The following is a 17,865-nucleotide window of genomic DNA, read 5'->3' as shown; positions in this document are numbered from 1 at the left end:
AAAATCCTTTTAATCTGATATAAAAGTTGTAGAAAACAAAACAAATATTGCTTCAATTTTAGTGTACAGTAATTTACTTTTTACTAAAGTAGTCTTTTAGCGTTCATTGAACCATCCTTGTCTTCTTTGTCTCTTCAAGTACTAGATCTCTGTAGCATTTGATGGCATTATTGAGACTTTGTCTCACTTTGATGCTTCTTTCCAAATTCGGGTCGGCATTTATGGGAAAGTCGGAAGCTTCGTCAATTTTTCTCACAAAAGTTAAAAGGCCAGCAAAGGAAAATTCTTCAACCATGACATCAGTGGGGGTCATCTTCGTCTTCTTCATAGGCTCGTTGTTGTTCCAACTCCAAAAGGGTTTCATCATCCAGATCGTTTGAATGAGAATCAATACATTCGTTCACATTGTTACAATTGAAACTTGTAAAACCAAGATTTGTGTGTTACAAAAGCAACAAAGTCCTTTGAACAATGCAGCAAGATATTATGCCATACGACTCTCATGTTGCTTTGAGTCACCTCTTGCCAAGATTCATAAATATTTTGAATGACATCTTTTACGTTAAATTTCTTCCAAAATTCACTCAAAGTCCAAGAATCTTCTTCTTCTGCTGCAGATTTAATAGCTTGAGCAAAAGTTCATCTTAAATAGTAAGCCTTGAAAGTGGAGATAACGCCTTGATCCATCGGCTGCAGAATTGATGTTGTGTTTGGAGGAAAAAAATGAATCTTGACATTTTCATCTAAGTCATCAGTACAGTGGATGGCCTGGCGCATTGTCTAATAAAAGAAAAATTTTTAAATGAATTCTTTTTACAATAGCTTTTAACTTCAGGGCAAAAAAGTTTTAAACCAGTCTTCGAAAATTGAACGAGTCACCCACACTTTTTTATTCGAATGCCAATTAGCAGGTAAATTGTTCTTTGTAAAGCCCTTAAGAGCTCTTGGGTTTTCCGCTCTGTACACTAGCAGTGGCTTCAATTTTAAATCACCTGATGCATTACCTCCTAGTAAAAGTGTCAGTCGGTCTTTTGACACTTTATATCCAGCTTGTGTTTTTTCCTTCTCTGCTAGAAATGTGCGCATGGCATTCTTTTCCAGAACAAGCCAGTCTCGTCAGCGTTAAAAATTTGATCATCTGTGTAGCCTTCCTTCTCAATAAGCTCATTTGCACATTCTGCAGTTTTAGTGTCAGCACTTGCACTTTCACCTTGGATTCTTACGTTATGGAGTCCCATATGCATTTTGAAACTGTAGAACCACCTGCAACTTGCTATAAACATTTCACTGGTTGTACCTCCTTCATTTTCGCTTTCATTTTCTTTTATTTTGTCATATATAGACTTGTTGCTTTTGCCTGGATTATCATTTGACTCAAAGGAATCTTTTTCTGATTACAATCTTCAATCTAGATCATTAGAAGGCGTTCGATATTTTCCATTTTAGAAGATCGATTTCTCGTGATCACTTTTGACATATAAGAAGCAATGCTCATTCCATGTTGTTTAATCTTTTCTTTGCTCTGAATAATTGTTCGTAGAGATGACTCATTCATTGAATTCTCATGTGCTATTTTAGCAAACAAAGCGCCATTCTCGTGACATTTTATAACTTCAAGTTTCTTCTCTAATGTCAACCACTTGCGTTTTTTTGTTACTCCAACAGTGTCTTGTTTGTTTTGTCTCTTTTCACTCATACTTAAATAATAAAAAAATATTAAATACTAATATAAATAAATAAATAATAAAATGCCGTGGGGAAAGAACGTGTCTATGTGAGAGCCAATCGAATAACTACTGCATAAACGTGGCTCTCGACTGTTATTTGTGGCACCCAGGAGTCGCTGGTCAGTGTTGACAATGTTAGTGTATGTAATAATAAAAACCGCGTTAGACCAAAACCCGCATTGTTCAAAACTGCGCTATACAAGGTATTCCTGTACATAGAGACAGTGGTATCTTGGTTTTGTTAAAATAAATGAGTAACATTAACAAGAATAATAATTCATTGAAAAATATATTCTTACTGGCTGGCTGCGACAACTACTTTAACCATATAATTAGGTATATACACTTGTATACTGCTTTACAAATACTAGCCAAATAATGGTAACTAAGCTATTAGTTGTTACGCATGCATACATTTAACATTAATGACACTTAATTCCCTATGATGCTTAATTCCCTACTGGCCAATGTGGATGAAATAGCCAGCTATCCCAGCATTTTTATGGATCAAAACTTCATCGACATTCTACCTTTTATCATGCAATCCTCCCCCGCATCATTAATTTCTGAACTGCAATTTTAGAGCCATTAATGGATTACTTGTCTTTACATGTACTGTGTTATTTGGAATTTCATTTACTGTCCTACGATATTTGATCCTTTTTTGCTGCACAATTTATTTATTGTATCTCTTCCCAAAAATAAAAACAAATTTCACATGTTCAAAAATAATCAATCCTGAAATAACCAGAGATCAGCCTTTGCAAAGAATCTAGTAATAGTAAATTTGCTGTATTTTATTCTTCAAATCTGTGCAAACGGATCAAGACAACTTTATGTTCTTTCACTTTACTGACAGTATAGAAGAATTTTTTTTTTGCAAATTTTCAAATGTTTGTTCAAATGTAAGGTTTTAAAATGTCGCCTCATAGAGAGAGAGGCACCAGCTTGCCCTTATGGTAAATACAGCCCTGTTGCTCATCCCTCTATTATTAAAACCTACTTCTTTATAATGAAATACTCCAATAAAGGGTTCATTGAACAACTCCACTATGTCCTTTGCATCAGTCACCCTAGTGTCATTTTTATCCAACAATGTCATTCTTTCACAATCATTCCTGCTACTAGCCACATAACAAAAGAATTCCTTAAGATTTTCTTTTGATCTCAGGGATAATCTCTTCTCATGAGACCTCACCACTTCACATACATCAGATATCAGTTTTCTTCCATTTTCTTATTTTTAACTGTATACTGTTTGTTACTATAATGAATTAGCAGAGTTGTTAATCATATTCATAAAATATCTAATATCTTTGAGCTCAGGCTCCTTTCTTTTATTAAAAATATTGCATTATTTATTGTACTTTTTTAACTGCATTATACTGACTTCTTTTATATCATTTTAAAGGAATATTTTATCCAAGTTATTCCTGTCAATGCAGGGACACCAATTTTATCCATTAATTTGGGTTTACAAAGTTTGACTCAAACTGATAATCAAGTAAGTACATATATGCTCCATTTAATAAAGCAAAAAGGGAATTTCACGATACATTGATCTCTCAATTATCTGACCTTCAACTGAACAAGCCTTCGATTAACTAATTCTTGAATGGTGTACCATAAACTGACTTCTGATACACTACTATGTAATAATTGTACCTTCAGTTATTTAATCCTTCAGTTATCCAGCAGATAAATTGCTCTCCCTCTGTGGTTGGATAATTGAGGTATTACTGTATTTAATTTATATAATAAAAAGTTAACTTATTTGAAATATTTATATCATCATTATCAGCCGTTGTTGATCCACTGCTGGATGAAGGCCTTTCCAAGATTACTCCAAAACTGTCTGTCCATGGCTCTCCTTTCCCATGTCACTCCTGCAAATCTGATGATATCATCAATCCACCGTGATGTAGGTATGGTGTATTAGTCACTGTCGTGTGAGCACGCTCTGTAGTTTTGAGCGAAATGAAATTCTAGCAGACTGAGCGATCTTATTAAGATTTTCCATATGTCAGCTATTATCATTCCCTGGTTTCTGTTAAGATTTTCTCCAGAACAGAGGCTTCCTTGAAGTTTCTACAATGGAAATCTTCTAAATAAGGCATGGATAAGGATAATCTTCTGGATAAGGCATAGTCCTCTGCTCAGTCTGCTAGAATTTCATTTCGCTCAAAACTACAGAGCGTGCTCACACAACAGTGACTAATACAACATGCTCCATGTGTGTGTTACAATTTTTAATTTATACGAGTGTTATTCCATTTTCTTTGTACTAGCCACTTTGAGTTTTTCTCCTACCGTTATAAGCCCTGAAGAAGCTGAACAGCTCCGTTGGCGAAACTTGTTGAGTATTGTATGTTTATAAATCACTGGTCAATTAAAAATCAATATATGTTTCAGTTTAAATTATCTAAAGATAACTATGTCATCTTCAAAGCATAAATGGCTTAAATATCTTCCATTCATCTTCATGGTCCTTCCCAATCAAGAAGTTTGAATATTTCTTCTAGGCACGCTGTGAATAATTTTGGAGATATTGTGTCACCCTGTCTTATACCTCTCTGTATTCCCACAGTAGAGATGTTTCCATTGAAATGAATTGCTTCTGTGGCATTGGTGTATGCTGATTTGATGATCCCGATGTATGACTCCTCCACTTGTTGGTTTCATAATGCTTTAAGCATTGCACAAGTTTTAAGTGGATCAAAGGCTTTCTCACAGTCAATAAAACCAAGACATAGTGGTAATTGATATTCATTACACTGTTCAATAATCTGCTGTACAACTTGAATATGGCCCATTGTACTAAAGCCTCTTCGAAGCCTGCCTGTTCTTTTGATTGTGGTAGGTCTAGAGTTGCACAAAGCCTATGAGCTAAAACTTTTGTAAACACTTTGTAAACTGCTGATAGGTCGGTAGTTTGTCAAGTCTTCTATCTCACCTTTTTTTATGTATCAGAATTAGGGTAGCCTTCTTCCATGTTGTTGGTACATCATTTTTCTTCAGGCATAAAGTAAATAGTTTTGCTAAGAGTTTGTAGGTTATTTCTCCACCTGTTTTTAGAAGTTCAGCTATAACTTCATCCTCACCTGCAGCTTTCCCATTTTGCAAGCTTTGGATGCTCACATAACTTCTTCTGGTAGAATCTGTGGTACTTCAGTTGTGTTGTAGTTGTCTTCTTCTTCTTCTTCATTTAATTCATCATCCTGATATAATATTGAGTAAAATTCTTCCACTCTTTTTGCTATAGCATATCTATCTCTGGTGATGACCCTGTCTTATAGTTTGACCGTAACCATCTGTTTGTTGCTGTTCATCAATTGCTGTTTGCCTTTTATGAGAATACGGTTGTTTTCAATTGTTTGTTATATGAATTTACAATTGAATTTTCTTATTTCTTCTGTGATACGTTTTCTGATCATTTTGCATAATTCAGTGTATTCAATTTTATTCTGTAGGTTAATTGATTGTTTCATTTCTCTTTGTTTCTTCAGAGATTTTGTCTTGTTTCTATTCTGTGGTACCAACTATTTCAAGTGAGCATTGTAAAAGGTTTTGGGTAATAATGTCATTACTTTCTGTCATTGTCATTTATAATAAGATGTTTAAAGCTATTGTTTAGTTCATGTTGGAATATATCTTTTTTAATGTTGAGTTTGTGTACGTCTATCTTTTGCTTTGATCTCTGAAACATTTTCTTCTTTCTTTTTGGCAGTTTATTTGGATTTTACTGTGTACCATTCAATGGTCACTTCCAATGTTGAAGGTGTTTATAACACAGAGCAGTATTGAAAGATGTTTTTCTTATTGCTGAGGATAAAGTCAATTTCACTACTTTTTCCATTTGAATTTTTCCATGTCCAAGAGTGTATCTTTTTGAGATTGGAACAACAGTACTTGCTATTCGATTGGATACACTGTCAAATTCTATTATGATGTTCTTCAGTTTTTTGTTGATCAAGAATCCAACTCTGCTGATTCTTTTCTTATCTTGGCCTCTATAATATAGTATGTCTCCATTTTTTAATTGAAGAATTTCTTCACAATTATGTCTAACTTCACACAGTCCAAGAAATGTCCCACTTTAGCTCTTCAGTTAGTTCAGTAAGCTGTGTTTCACTGTACAGAGTCCTACAGTTTAATGTTCCAAGGTCTAGTTTCCAATGGCAGCATGATCAGGTTACCCGGGGATTCTTAGCACTCTCTGCCTTCATGTTTAACTGCCTGCTGCCATAGGTAGTAAAAATCTGGCATCTGGGGAATGAGGGCCATTTTATTTCTGTCGGATTCATCTTGGAAGGTTAGGAGATAAATTCACCACGCTGGCCAAGTGTGGGGTGGTGAATGACAATATTTTCACATGGGATTGCCAGTCTCAAATCCACTGGTCCACGGCTCTTTATTCAATATATTCAGAGCTGCCTTGATATCCAATGGATGGTAGGTTGGATAATTCAGGTATTACTGTATTTATTTTATACAATAAACAGTTAACTTATTTGAAATATTATATATGCTAGATAAATAGAATTGGTTTTATGGTACGTTTGTTATTTCTATGCAAGATAGAATTTTTTTTTTGCTTAATCTTCATAACATATTAGTAGGATATAGGGGGTGCTTATGGGATAAAGCTGTATAACTGAGAGGCTTCTGACCTAATGTCACATCCTCACCTTCTCATGGTGCACCCTGTTGAGTATCTACCTGGATACTGAACGGATGAGGATGGGGCTGGCAATTTGGGATTTAGCCAAACAAATTGTATTCTTATTGGCTTAAACCAAAATAAAAAATGATGGTACAACATGACAAAATTTTATGTCAGCTGGGGCATCGCCCGATTAAACAAGGCCACCATTGTTTTTGGCAGGGAACTAGGGCAAAGAGCAAAAAGTCAGCTACTGGAACAAATCTAAAAACACACCCCATCTCAACATCACCAGAGTTAAAGATCGGTACTATCAATATAAGAAGCCTGAATGGCAAAGAAATGGAGCTAGCTGAGGAATTAGATAAGTACCAGATCGACATAATAGGGGTGACTGAAACAAAAAAGACAAAAACTGGTGAGATCTTTCTCTGAGCAATAAATACAAAATGTTATATTCAGGCAATGATAAACAAGGAAAAGTATATTCAGGCAATGATAATCAAGGAAAAGAATGAGTAGCCATAGTATTCAACACTAAATATGAGGCTAATCTTCTTGAATGGTAGTCAGTCTCAAGTAGAGTGATGTGGGCAAATATCAGAATGGGGAACTGGACAATGAGACTTATTTGTGCCTATGGTCCCACAGAAGGTTTTACTAAGGCAGCAGTGGAGGAATGTTTTGAGGCTTTAGAGAAAGCAACTGACACATTGAAAAAGGAAAAGTTGGTCCTTGTTGGAGAACTAAATAGCAGAGCAAGAAATGATTCTTAGACATACAAAAATATTTTGGGAAAATTTGGAGAAAAGAGCAAAGCTAATAATAATGGCAAATACTTCTTAGATTTCTGCTCAGGACATGGACTGTTTATTACTAACACCATGTTCCAACATAAAAATGTGCATAAATTCACATGGAGAGAAGAGGCAAGGAATAAGAAAAGATCTCATTGACTATGTTATTGTTGATAGTGATGTTTTCTCCCTGGTGCAGTACACCAGAGCATACAGAGGATTTGAAATTGGAAGTGATCACTATTTAGTCTTGAGCAGGATAAAATTGAATTTCATATTGAAAAGAATAACATTTAAGAAAGTTTTAAAGCGAATAAAAGTTGAGCAGCTCTCAGATGTGAACTGTAGACTAAAATACACAAAGATTATTGAAGAAAAAATGAAAGAGTTTGAGAACAGGAACCAACCTCGGAGATTCAGTGGCAAGCCTTGAAGAAAACCCTGATTGATTCAGCTAGAGAGGCATGTGGTGAGGTTGTCTGCAAGGATAGAAAAATCAGAACTCCATGGTGGACACATGAAGGTAAAGAAGCAGTGAAGGAAAAGAAGAAAGTATATCAAAAGTTTCTGGCAAATCAGTCTGCTTGTGCTCTTAGAGAATATCGAGACAAATGTAAGAAAGCTAAACACTATGTAAAACTAGCTAAACAAAAGTCTTGGGAGGACTTTGGCAAGAACATAGAAAATAAATATCAAGAAGGGGGCAAAATATTCTGTTGAAGAAGCTTAGAAATGGAGGAAAGAGTGCTGTAAAAAGAATTAGAGATGATAAACGTGACAGGAAAACGGGAGAAAATGATGTCCTTGAAGTATGGAGTACTTATTATTATCCAGGCCTCCATGGAGTCAAAAGACTCATCAGGACAGTGACATGAAAACAGGAGAAAATGATGTCCTTGAGGTATGGAGTACTTATTATTATTATTATTATTATTTAGGCCTCCATGGAGTCAAAAGATCTCTGGTGTTGTTACACTTTTTACACTTTTTGGACGTACTTCACGTGGTTCATCTTCAAGGCTGGTACGGCCTTGAAGATTTTTCAATGTATCTGTTTAATTTTCAGTGTTTCTCAATGTATCTGCATTCATCACAATGTCAAGCCATTCCTCTCACCAACCAATCTCCATGAAAAGAAACTGCTGCTTATGCTCATGTTCATACCCTCCTTTTACAGCTTCCAGGAATGTCTCCTTGTTCTACTCCTTTCCCAATTCTATGAAAAATCTCTTCCACATTAACTTGTTAACAATCCTTTGCCAACTTAAATGTCTCAGTCGTATCCTCTCTCTTACTCCTATTCAGAAGGCTTTGCTAGCTGCATTCCCTCAATCTGTCTCATATCCCACATCCCAAAGACCAGTTACCACCTTACTCAGTCTTCTCTGGCCCCTTTCCAATATATTCTCATCACCATGAAAACCAGGAAACCAAATTTGTGTACAGTAATACATACTGGTTCTGATCAAGGCCTTATACAATGGAGACTGAACCTCAATATTTTTACATGTTAAAGTCCTCAGCACCATTGTCATAAACTGAAGTGATGTCTTCACAACCTCTGCAGTGTGACCTCTGAATTTCAGATCCTTTTCCACCACCACTCCAAGGTCTCTTGTCTCCTTCACTTCCTCCAAATTTTTCCTGCCAAGTGTATACTTTGCATTCCATTGATGCCTACCAAATTTCAGAACCTTACACTTTTCAGCATTGAATTAACAGTTCCATACTGTTGCCAACTCATACAATCTATTCAAGTAATCCTGTAAAGCCCTATTAGGCCAAAACATCTGCTTGATTCCTCATCATTCTCCCCAGCATTGCACATCTGCAAACAGTTGTATATCACCATTTAAACCCATCACATTAACATTGATGTACAAATTAAATAACAATGATCACAAAACAGACCCCCGTGGCACACCACTAGTGACTTTCTTCTTTTCAGATAGTCCCCCCCCCCCACACACACACAACTTGCTGATACTTATCTGATAGCCAGTCACCTATTCAACTCACTAGTCTATCATCTAATCCCATTGGCTTCAGTTTAATTACCAACTTGTGGTGTGGCTGTCTATAAAAAGCCTTTGCAAGTATATCACTGTATATATAGCGCCCTTGTCCAATACATTTGTCACCTTGTTATAGTACATATACAAGATGGTAAAACGCAACCTTCCTTTAACCTCCCAACCGGCTGGTGTGGATGATATAGTCAGCTCTCCCTAGCTTTTTTCATGGATCAAAACTTCGTCGGCATTCTACCTTTTATCATGCCATTACCTTCCTCCGCCGTTAATCTCGTTACGGCTATTCTATAGCCATTAGTGGATTAACTGTTGCTGAGTGACCTTTGTGTCCCCCTGTCTTTACGTCTATTGTGTTGCTTAGAATTTCATTTACTGTCCTAAGTTATCTTGCCTCTAAAATGATTTATTGTGTCTCTTCCCAAAAATTGAAACGAATTTCACATATGCGAAAGAAATCAATCCTGAAATGACCACTGATCAGCTTTTGCAATGAATCTATTTAGTGATAGTAAATTTGGTGTATTTTATTCTACAAATCAGTGCACCGGAAGAGTTGCACTGATTGTTCTTTCACTTTACGTATAATAATTGAATACTTTTTTTTGAATTTCAGAATTTTCAAATGTTTGCTTTGAAAATATTATGTCAAATATTAATATTTTTAAGTAATATTTATTGAAATAAATATGTCCTTTTGCTTTCGTTTCTAGCCAAATAGCGTTATATGGATCACCACATTTCAGTTTTAGAAACGATTTTTTGTTATTCATAACGAAAAAATTAAAAAAAAAATGTTAAAATGCTAAATTGCATTATCGGTTTCTGATTGTGTCTTTTTGGTATCAAAAATTTATATCCAATAATATTTTAGCAGTGATTCTTCGCCTTCGTCTTTTATTTATTTATTTGTATTATGCATATTACGATAATATCTAATGCATATCCTCGTAGATAAGTTGAAAATATGTGAAAAATATCATATACGGAATGATTCAAAATTTTTGCTCATTTTGAAGATTTTCTAATGCTTCCCCCCCCCCCACCTCCTTATTCTCTCCTGGAACTGAATTGCATAACTACTCTAAATTTCTATACAGGTTTGAAAGCTTTTCTAGACATCACTCAAAAGCAATTACTTCATTTTACCATTTTGACAGCAGATTGTACCGTGAAACTTCTAATTTTGTTCTATTTATTTGCGATCTAAAACCAGCTGTTCTACTGTCCATTGAAATTATGTGAAATTTTAGAAATAATATGCTATATTTTCACCATGCAAAATTGTTTATATGCATACCACACAAAAGAAAGTTCAGTAGTATTATTTTTGTTTGTTTTTCTTTAAAAAAATCTAAATATTACTTCTGCTGCTGGAAGCTATTTCTGAAATAATCTACGTCTTATAAATACTTGGTAATATCCTCTTAGCTGGAGGAAAAGTTGAAGGCTTACTCAGTGCTATTGAGAAGAAAGGGGAGAACACTAAAGTCTCACTAAAGTGCCTCAGGCTGTAGTGCAGAATATGTCAAGAATGTCTTGTTTCCTTCTCGATTGTTGATTACCTATATCCTAACAGAAATACTGACATTTCGTTTACATGCTTATACATTATTTATGCCAAAATAATTGCTTAATTTATAATGATCAGTTTCACTTTTATTATCGAAAAATTAGAAATTAAATCATACAATTATCTTGAAAAAGAGGATTTGATTATTTTCAAAGAAAAGGTGTATATGCGTTTCATAATCTTCTTTTTTTTGGGGGGGGGGGTATAGACCTAATCAATCTGTGGATATTTCAGATAATTTATTTCATAAATCATTCGCAAGACAGCTGTTACAAACGTAAATCACTTGGGGAACATACCCATTCATTTTAGTGTAAAATAGTAGCAAAGGTTCAATTACTTTAGATATGTAATCTAGAAGAAAATGTTATGTCTGCTGAGATTAGAATCTTACGTGAATAATTTTTCTGACATGATTTCTCTATTCGTTATAATGTAACCAATTTCCAGATTTTTTCCCTCATGCAGACTCCATGTTATATGCAGTGATTTCTTCTTTGTACTACAAGAAAAAAAAATCAGATAACAGAAGAAAAATATGTACTATTTTCTTTTCCACTGGCTGAATTTACAATGTTCTTTCTTTGTGTTTTGAAGAGAAAGTGCAAATGACTTTTTTCTTACTATTTGTGCCATTATAACATCTCATATAATTATAAGAGTGACATTTTACCGTTTTTCTCCCACACGAGAAACAGAAATAAGGTAATAATAATATTGTTGATTATGTCAAACTTCATTGTAGCAGAAATTTTTGTTACAAAACTTTGTAATATATATCTCTGAAACAAGAAATTTGGAACCCATATCACATCAATGTTGAGTGTTGGCAAGGTGGAAATGTTCCGTTATTATTTATATATTTCATTTATTAACTAGGGGGGTTATGCCCCCCCCCCCCCCCGTGTTCCGGTCTGGTAGGCCAGTTCTCCTTCAATTGTGATAACTCAAAAGGGAGTTCCGCCCCTGAATTCTGATGACTCGAATTTTGAAAACTCGACACTCAGGGTAGCCCCTGAGTTTCAAAACGTTTCGAAAAACATGACATAAAAAGGCTTATCATTTTATATGTATATAGGGTAGATTTTATTTCATTATTTTTTTATTGTTTTGGTGAAATACTTTACCTGGAATACTCTTTCCAGTTCCAGAGCTGCTGGAAAGAGTATTCCAGTTCCTCTTATATTTTATTCCTTCGAAAATATCATTCTGTGTCATAAAAAGAACTTAAAAATTCGCCTTCAAGATGAAAAGGAAACAGTTCATTCAGGTATCCCTCTATCAATATTTGTAGTCCTGAAAAGGACTGTTTTGATGGCCTTGAAAACGAACATTTTTTATTTCATACTGTTCAGAATTTAAAATTCTTGAACAGTGTGGAACACCTTGAAGCAAGGGTAAACACACAAAGCAGTTTTACACTCAGGGCACCAGATTTTTGTTTCCTTTCTGATATTTTTTTTATTACATACATAACATTTGCATGCAGGTTTTTTTTTTATTAGCCGTTAGTGGTAGATTTTCAGGAAAATGGTTGGAGTTAGCAGCGTTCAACCTCAGATGTCTGGCAGGATTTCCTGTTTTTCTGCTTGCTGAAGAAGGTGCATGTGCATGCAGCAATGCATTCGCAATTTCTATTCTGTATTCTAGATATGTTATGGTAGACAAACTTTTTTCTTGTGCAGGAGGAAACTGTTCCAAATAACAAAATCTAATACATGTCCAAACACTTTTTTGTAATATTTTTTATGCTGTTTCCTCATTACAGAGTAGAATGATAGCTGCTGATCGCACCTGTCGACTCCACTCATAGTGTCGTTGTATGCACACACAGCAGTGGGTTTTTCTTTCTTCAAACCATGCTTCTCCACAGATTCCATTGATGGATTGTGCAGGGAAGACAGCAGAAAAACATCTTTTTTGTCTTTTGAATGTAGTGCAAAGAATTTCTCTCGCTGATAATCTCGGATTTCCCCCTTTGATAGTTTTCCTGAAGCCAGATCTGGAGGCATATCTTGCCTTTTTGCATTTACAGTACCATAACTATCTGTACAATGCTGTAAAAGCAAATCAGCGAGTTCAGGACACATATAGTAATTATCCATTGTAATGCAGTAACCTTTCCCCAGTAATAACTGGTAATTAATTTACGGAATTAACAACGCATATAAAGTAAATTAATTAAAGATAACTTTAATGAATCACTTCTATATTTCGACAATGTCACATTGTCATCTTCAGGAACATAAAGATATGGTATGTGCACTACAGGAACTAACAAAGCAAATGAGCTCATTTGCTCATTTGCTTTAGCTCATTTGCTTTGTTAGTTCCTGTAGTGCACATACCATATCTTTATGTTCCTGAAGATGACAATGTGACATTGTCGAAATATAGAAGTGATTCATTAAAGTTATCTTTAATTAATTTACTTTATATGCGTTGTTAATTCCGTAAATTAATTACCAGTTATGTCTAACCAACGTATAAGTCTTACCACTTTCCCCAGTAAAGGGTCTCTCAATATCAGACAATATACATAAATAATATGTATATTGTCTGATTTATAATTTGTTAATTTATAATAATCACCACATAGTTTCAGTATCGAAAAATTAAATTATGTGGAACAATTACTAGAGAAAAAGAACGAATTAAATAAAAACTGTACCTATGTTTCATAACAGTTTTTGGGTATACATATTTTGAATGATAAAAATAAGAAAATCTATCGCTTACTTTAAAAATTGGAGAATAAAATATCTGAATTTGCAGAAAATATAAATTTAAATCATAACTGTTAATTTCATTTTGTAATGGCCAATTATACAAGGAAACCAAACAAAGTGAAAGTACAAAGAAGAGTAGATTACTATACAACATGAAGAAAAAATTTAGTAATATGATTAAAGAATTTCATGTTATTCTCTATAAAGCAAAGTTGCTCAAGCGTGTCCTAAAAGAAATCTGTGAAGTATTATTCGATTTCAAAGGTTTTGTACAAAAATAAAAATAATATAAACTGGAACGTTGGCAGCCGGATTTCTTTTCTTTTTTTAAAAGAATATTTCAAATAATTATCATGAATTAATTTCTTTGAGAACAAAGAAAAATCTTTTGTCTAGTAAGTGATTAGAAAAAAATTAGTGCAAAAAAATAATAAAATTAAATTGGTTCTCCAAGGTAAGGCTTTGTTCACTTAAATATTTTTAAGTGAACAAATTATACAAGATCTTATTTTGTCCAGACATTAAAATTGTATTGTACAATAAAAAGAGAAAACAAAAATATAAATAATTTCTCTATTTTTAGTCTATCCTATATAACTAAAATCCAGTTGACCAGCATGGAACAAGGAAGTGCTTTTCTTGTTATAGGCAACTGAGAGGCAGCTACGAACACGAGATAATCCGATTAACCGTTCTCTTCACCGTGAGGGTTTATCACACTTTCTAATGGACATGAGGGTCAAATTGCACTTCTTATCCAGGTTCTTTAAACAGGTGGGCTGAAACATATCCAGATTTAGTTGGACATCTATAGACGTCCTAGCCGTTTGGAAGGTTAACAAATCTGTGTTGACATGCACAAAAAATACCACTGTTATCAACTCACTTTTGTACCCTATCTCTCACTAACCTCTTCAGTACCTCAACTACAACTCCAGATATATAGTTTGGTCTATAATTCATTGTCTTGGCATTATCACCACTTTTGTGAACTTGAACAGTTTTGCCTCCCTCCCATTCCTTTAGGACTTGTGCTATTGCAAGACTCTTGTTAAACAGGTAGGCCAAGGTTGATGCTAACTCCTTGAGACATTCCCATAAGATGTGGTGATATATCATCAAATTCTATTGCCTTATTGACATCTTGTTTACTTAACTCCTCCTGCTCACCCACATTAAGTATTGTCTTCTCTCATTTCATCCTCTACACTTGAGATTATGATTTCATACTGAGGATGAAACACCCTGATGAATTGCACACTGAGTACCTTGACTATGTTCTCTGCAGCAGAGAACATAGTCAAGGTACTCAGTGTGCAATTTACCAATCTCCTACTTTCATCCATTAGCATCATTAGCAAGCAGAAAGAAGAACATAATTGTTCTTCTTTCTTCTTGCCACATATTGAAAATGCTAACAAGGGGGGGGGGGTTTGTTGGCCTGATTGGCTAATTTTTGCTTATACTGCACTTTTCTTGTCCTTATCAACTGAGTCTCTCCAGACCTGCTTTTTATACTCTTCATGCAACTGTTTATTACCATTATTCAGCTTGTGCTGCCTCCAAAGTACCGTCTTCTTCCAGATTTCATGCTTAAGCCCCTCTCATTCATCCATTTTACACCTACCTTATTCAGCCATTTGACCTTTGGAATACATTCTCATATTGATGCTGTTATGTATTTCTTTGTTAATTTTGCAAGCAGCATTTATTTCCTTTTTTCTCAGATACTCATTCCATGCTATGCTCCAAACTGTCTCTTAAGCTTGTTATGGTCACCATCTTTGTACCTCTAATATATCCTTTCCTCAAAGAAGTGATCATATGGCTAGCCGCAACCCAGGTGATCACTTCATGATCACTTTTACTAACTGTAGGGCAGTGTGAAACCTCATTCACAGTTATATCCTCTGATGAAATGATCAGATCATAAAATCTCGACCTTTGAGTTCCCTCCTTTACATACTTCCTGAGATAGTTGTCTTTCAAGAACTTGAGAAATTCATTTTCCTTATTCCCAAATGCTATCTCTTCATTGAAATTTATACTGCCCTTCTAAGACCACCCTTCTCTTGTTCACTAACCTAAATTGTTTATACATCTCTTTATACTTATGAAAAGGGAGCTGTGTTTCATTGAGATTGCTGTGAAAAGATAAGTTTAAAATTTTAAATCGTGTGTGACATTAACAACAAGTAGTTTTTTTAAATATTGTTGCATGATAGTTGTGATTGGTGGGGGCAGTGTTTGGTGTAGTTCTAATTCTGTATTTATTATATTTTTTTTATGTTTCTTGTGCAGCTTTGAGCATGAGTGTAATGGCAGTGAAATGTAAGCCAGCGTGAAAGATGAATGCAAGTGACATGGATTTATCGAAAATGGTGAGATGTTATAAATGCAGTATGTCTGCTTGGGGAGAGATTGAAGATATTTATGTGGCAAGGAAAAATTAGAGAGCCGACAGAATTTCAGTGTGCAAGAAGGGCAGCATACTTATGGATTATGAGATATCATTGAATGTAAGTGGTAGCAGGCAAAAGATTGTGGATGTAGCCATGTGAGTAACTGGAGTTGACAGTACAGCTGAGTGCTTCAGTGGTAACAGTGAGACAGCAGGCAAAAGTGGCAATGAGTTAGCAATGTTGATTGGTAAGACAGCATGCTTAGATGATGGTGAGTTAGTGGCACTAAGCAGTATGAAAGCCATTAGCGAGTTAGCAGTGGTGAGTGATTAGACAGCAGATGTGCAAGGTAGTGAAATTGCGATTTGCATAAATGGCACTGAAATCGTATTCAAGATATGAAAGCAGAGTTGGCAAAGATGAGAGAAGAGATTAAATGCATAAGGAATGAACTGAGGAGAATCATGGATTTGCATGGGAATATGAGGAAGAATGGGATGAAAGATTTGAAAGAAATATCAAATGATTTGAGAGTGGCAATGTACGGAGATTCAATGATAAGAGATATGGTGAATGAAAAAAGTGCACAAGGTCTGTTTTCTTGGAGATAGAATGAGTAGGGTGGTTAAATCATTGGAATGTGAGGAAGAATGGGATGAAAGATTTGAAAGAAATATCAAATGATTTGATAGTGGCAATGTACAGAGATTCAATGATAAGAGATGTGGTGAATGAAAAAAGTGCACAAGGTCTGTTTTCTTGGAGGTAGAATGAGCAGGGTGGTTTAATCAGATAAGAGGAGTATGCAAGCAAAAGAGTTGGTAGTGGTAGTTGACACAAACAATTTGACTGGTAACAAGAAGAATGTAAGGAGGGAGGTAGTGTGGTAGGTAAGGCAGTCAGCATTTTGCACAGGTAGTGCTGAGTTGAGAAGGCAAGTGAAGATTATCAATGGTATGCTATCAGAGTTTTATCAGGAGATAGGAGTTAATTTTGTGAACATGTGGGGATGAGTTTGAGGGACAGATAGAGCTGTATAAAAGAGATGAACTACATTCAAGTGGATTTAGTGTGAGTCATTTGTATAAACTGAAAACCATTGCTGCAAGAGAGAGAATGAAGTGAATGTAAGACTTGAGAAAGCAAGAGGTGTTGTGGAAAGAAATCGTGCCACTCACCTCTCCATTCACAAGGCAAGCTTGTTAATGGAGAGGTGAGTGGCGCGAGTGAAGTGAATAAGAGAAAAAGATCACAGGAAAATGGGGAAGTCTGGGCAGACAGGGGGACACTGCATGAAAAGTGTAGATGATGGTTTCAGGAATAGATGTGTGAGTGTGCAAGAAAGAATGTGCAAGAAAGAATTAAGACAGTCAAGGATGTGGTGGTGACATTTAGGTCTGTGGAGGGGAGGGGGGGATGTAATATCAGTGATGATAGACAGGAATATCTGTCTGTCAACCATCCCCTGATCCAAGTCAATAGATTATATTCAATCCCATATTCTCCAGTTTACGCAACAGCATTTCGTGTGGTATCCTATCAAATGCCTGAGAAAAATCCAACATTGTCGTGGTGTATCCATTCCCTTTATCCAACTCGGCTGTAAAAGTGTTATAAAATATGAGCAAATTGCTAATACATGACCTTCCTTTAGTAAACTCATGCTGTTCCCTGCAGAGTATAGAATGCTTGTTTACCCATTTCTGTATGCATGTTCTTACTAACTTCTCTAAAATCTTCACTACAACACCAGAGATACTAATAGGTCGGTAGTTAGACACATCAGATAGTGCAATGGAACTATCATACACTCCTTCCATTCCTGAGCAGAGACTCAAGTTATACAAATGTGGGAAAGGCCTAGCCAATTCAGCTGAACATTCCTTTAGCAAACAGGCTGATATTTCATCTGTCCCTATTGACAAATTCTTATCCAAGTTATGC

General features: G+C 35.2%; 1 protein-coding gene across 3 annotated transcripts in view; it reads left to right on the top strand.

The window, feature by feature from the left end:
* LOC150099333 (extracellular matrix organizing protein FRAS1-like) overlaps window positions 1-17,865 on the top strand; it is a 1,385,483-nt gene that overhangs the window by 909,498 nt on the left and 458,120 nt on the right. For all 3 annotated transcript variants that reach the window (XM_090403569.1, XM_090403568.1, XM_090403570.1), the window contains one exon: window positions 3,139-3,231. In XM_090403569.1, coding sequence (XP_090259695.1) covers window positions 3,139-3,231 — 93 coding nt within the window. The remainder of the gene's footprint in view (window positions 1-3,138; window positions 3,232-17,865) is intronic.

This window comes from Typopeltis vanoorti, chromosome 14 (assembly GCF_054136105.1).
Source record: "Typopeltis vanoorti isolate ZY-2024b chromosome 14, IOZ_Tvanoo_1.0, whole genome shotgun sequence".
NCBI lineage: Eukaryota > Metazoa > Arthropoda > Arachnida > Uropygi > Thelyphonidae > Typopeltis > Typopeltis vanoorti.
The sequence above is the reverse complement of the archived record's forward strand: the minus strand, read 5'-3'. Positions and strand labels throughout refer to the sequence as shown.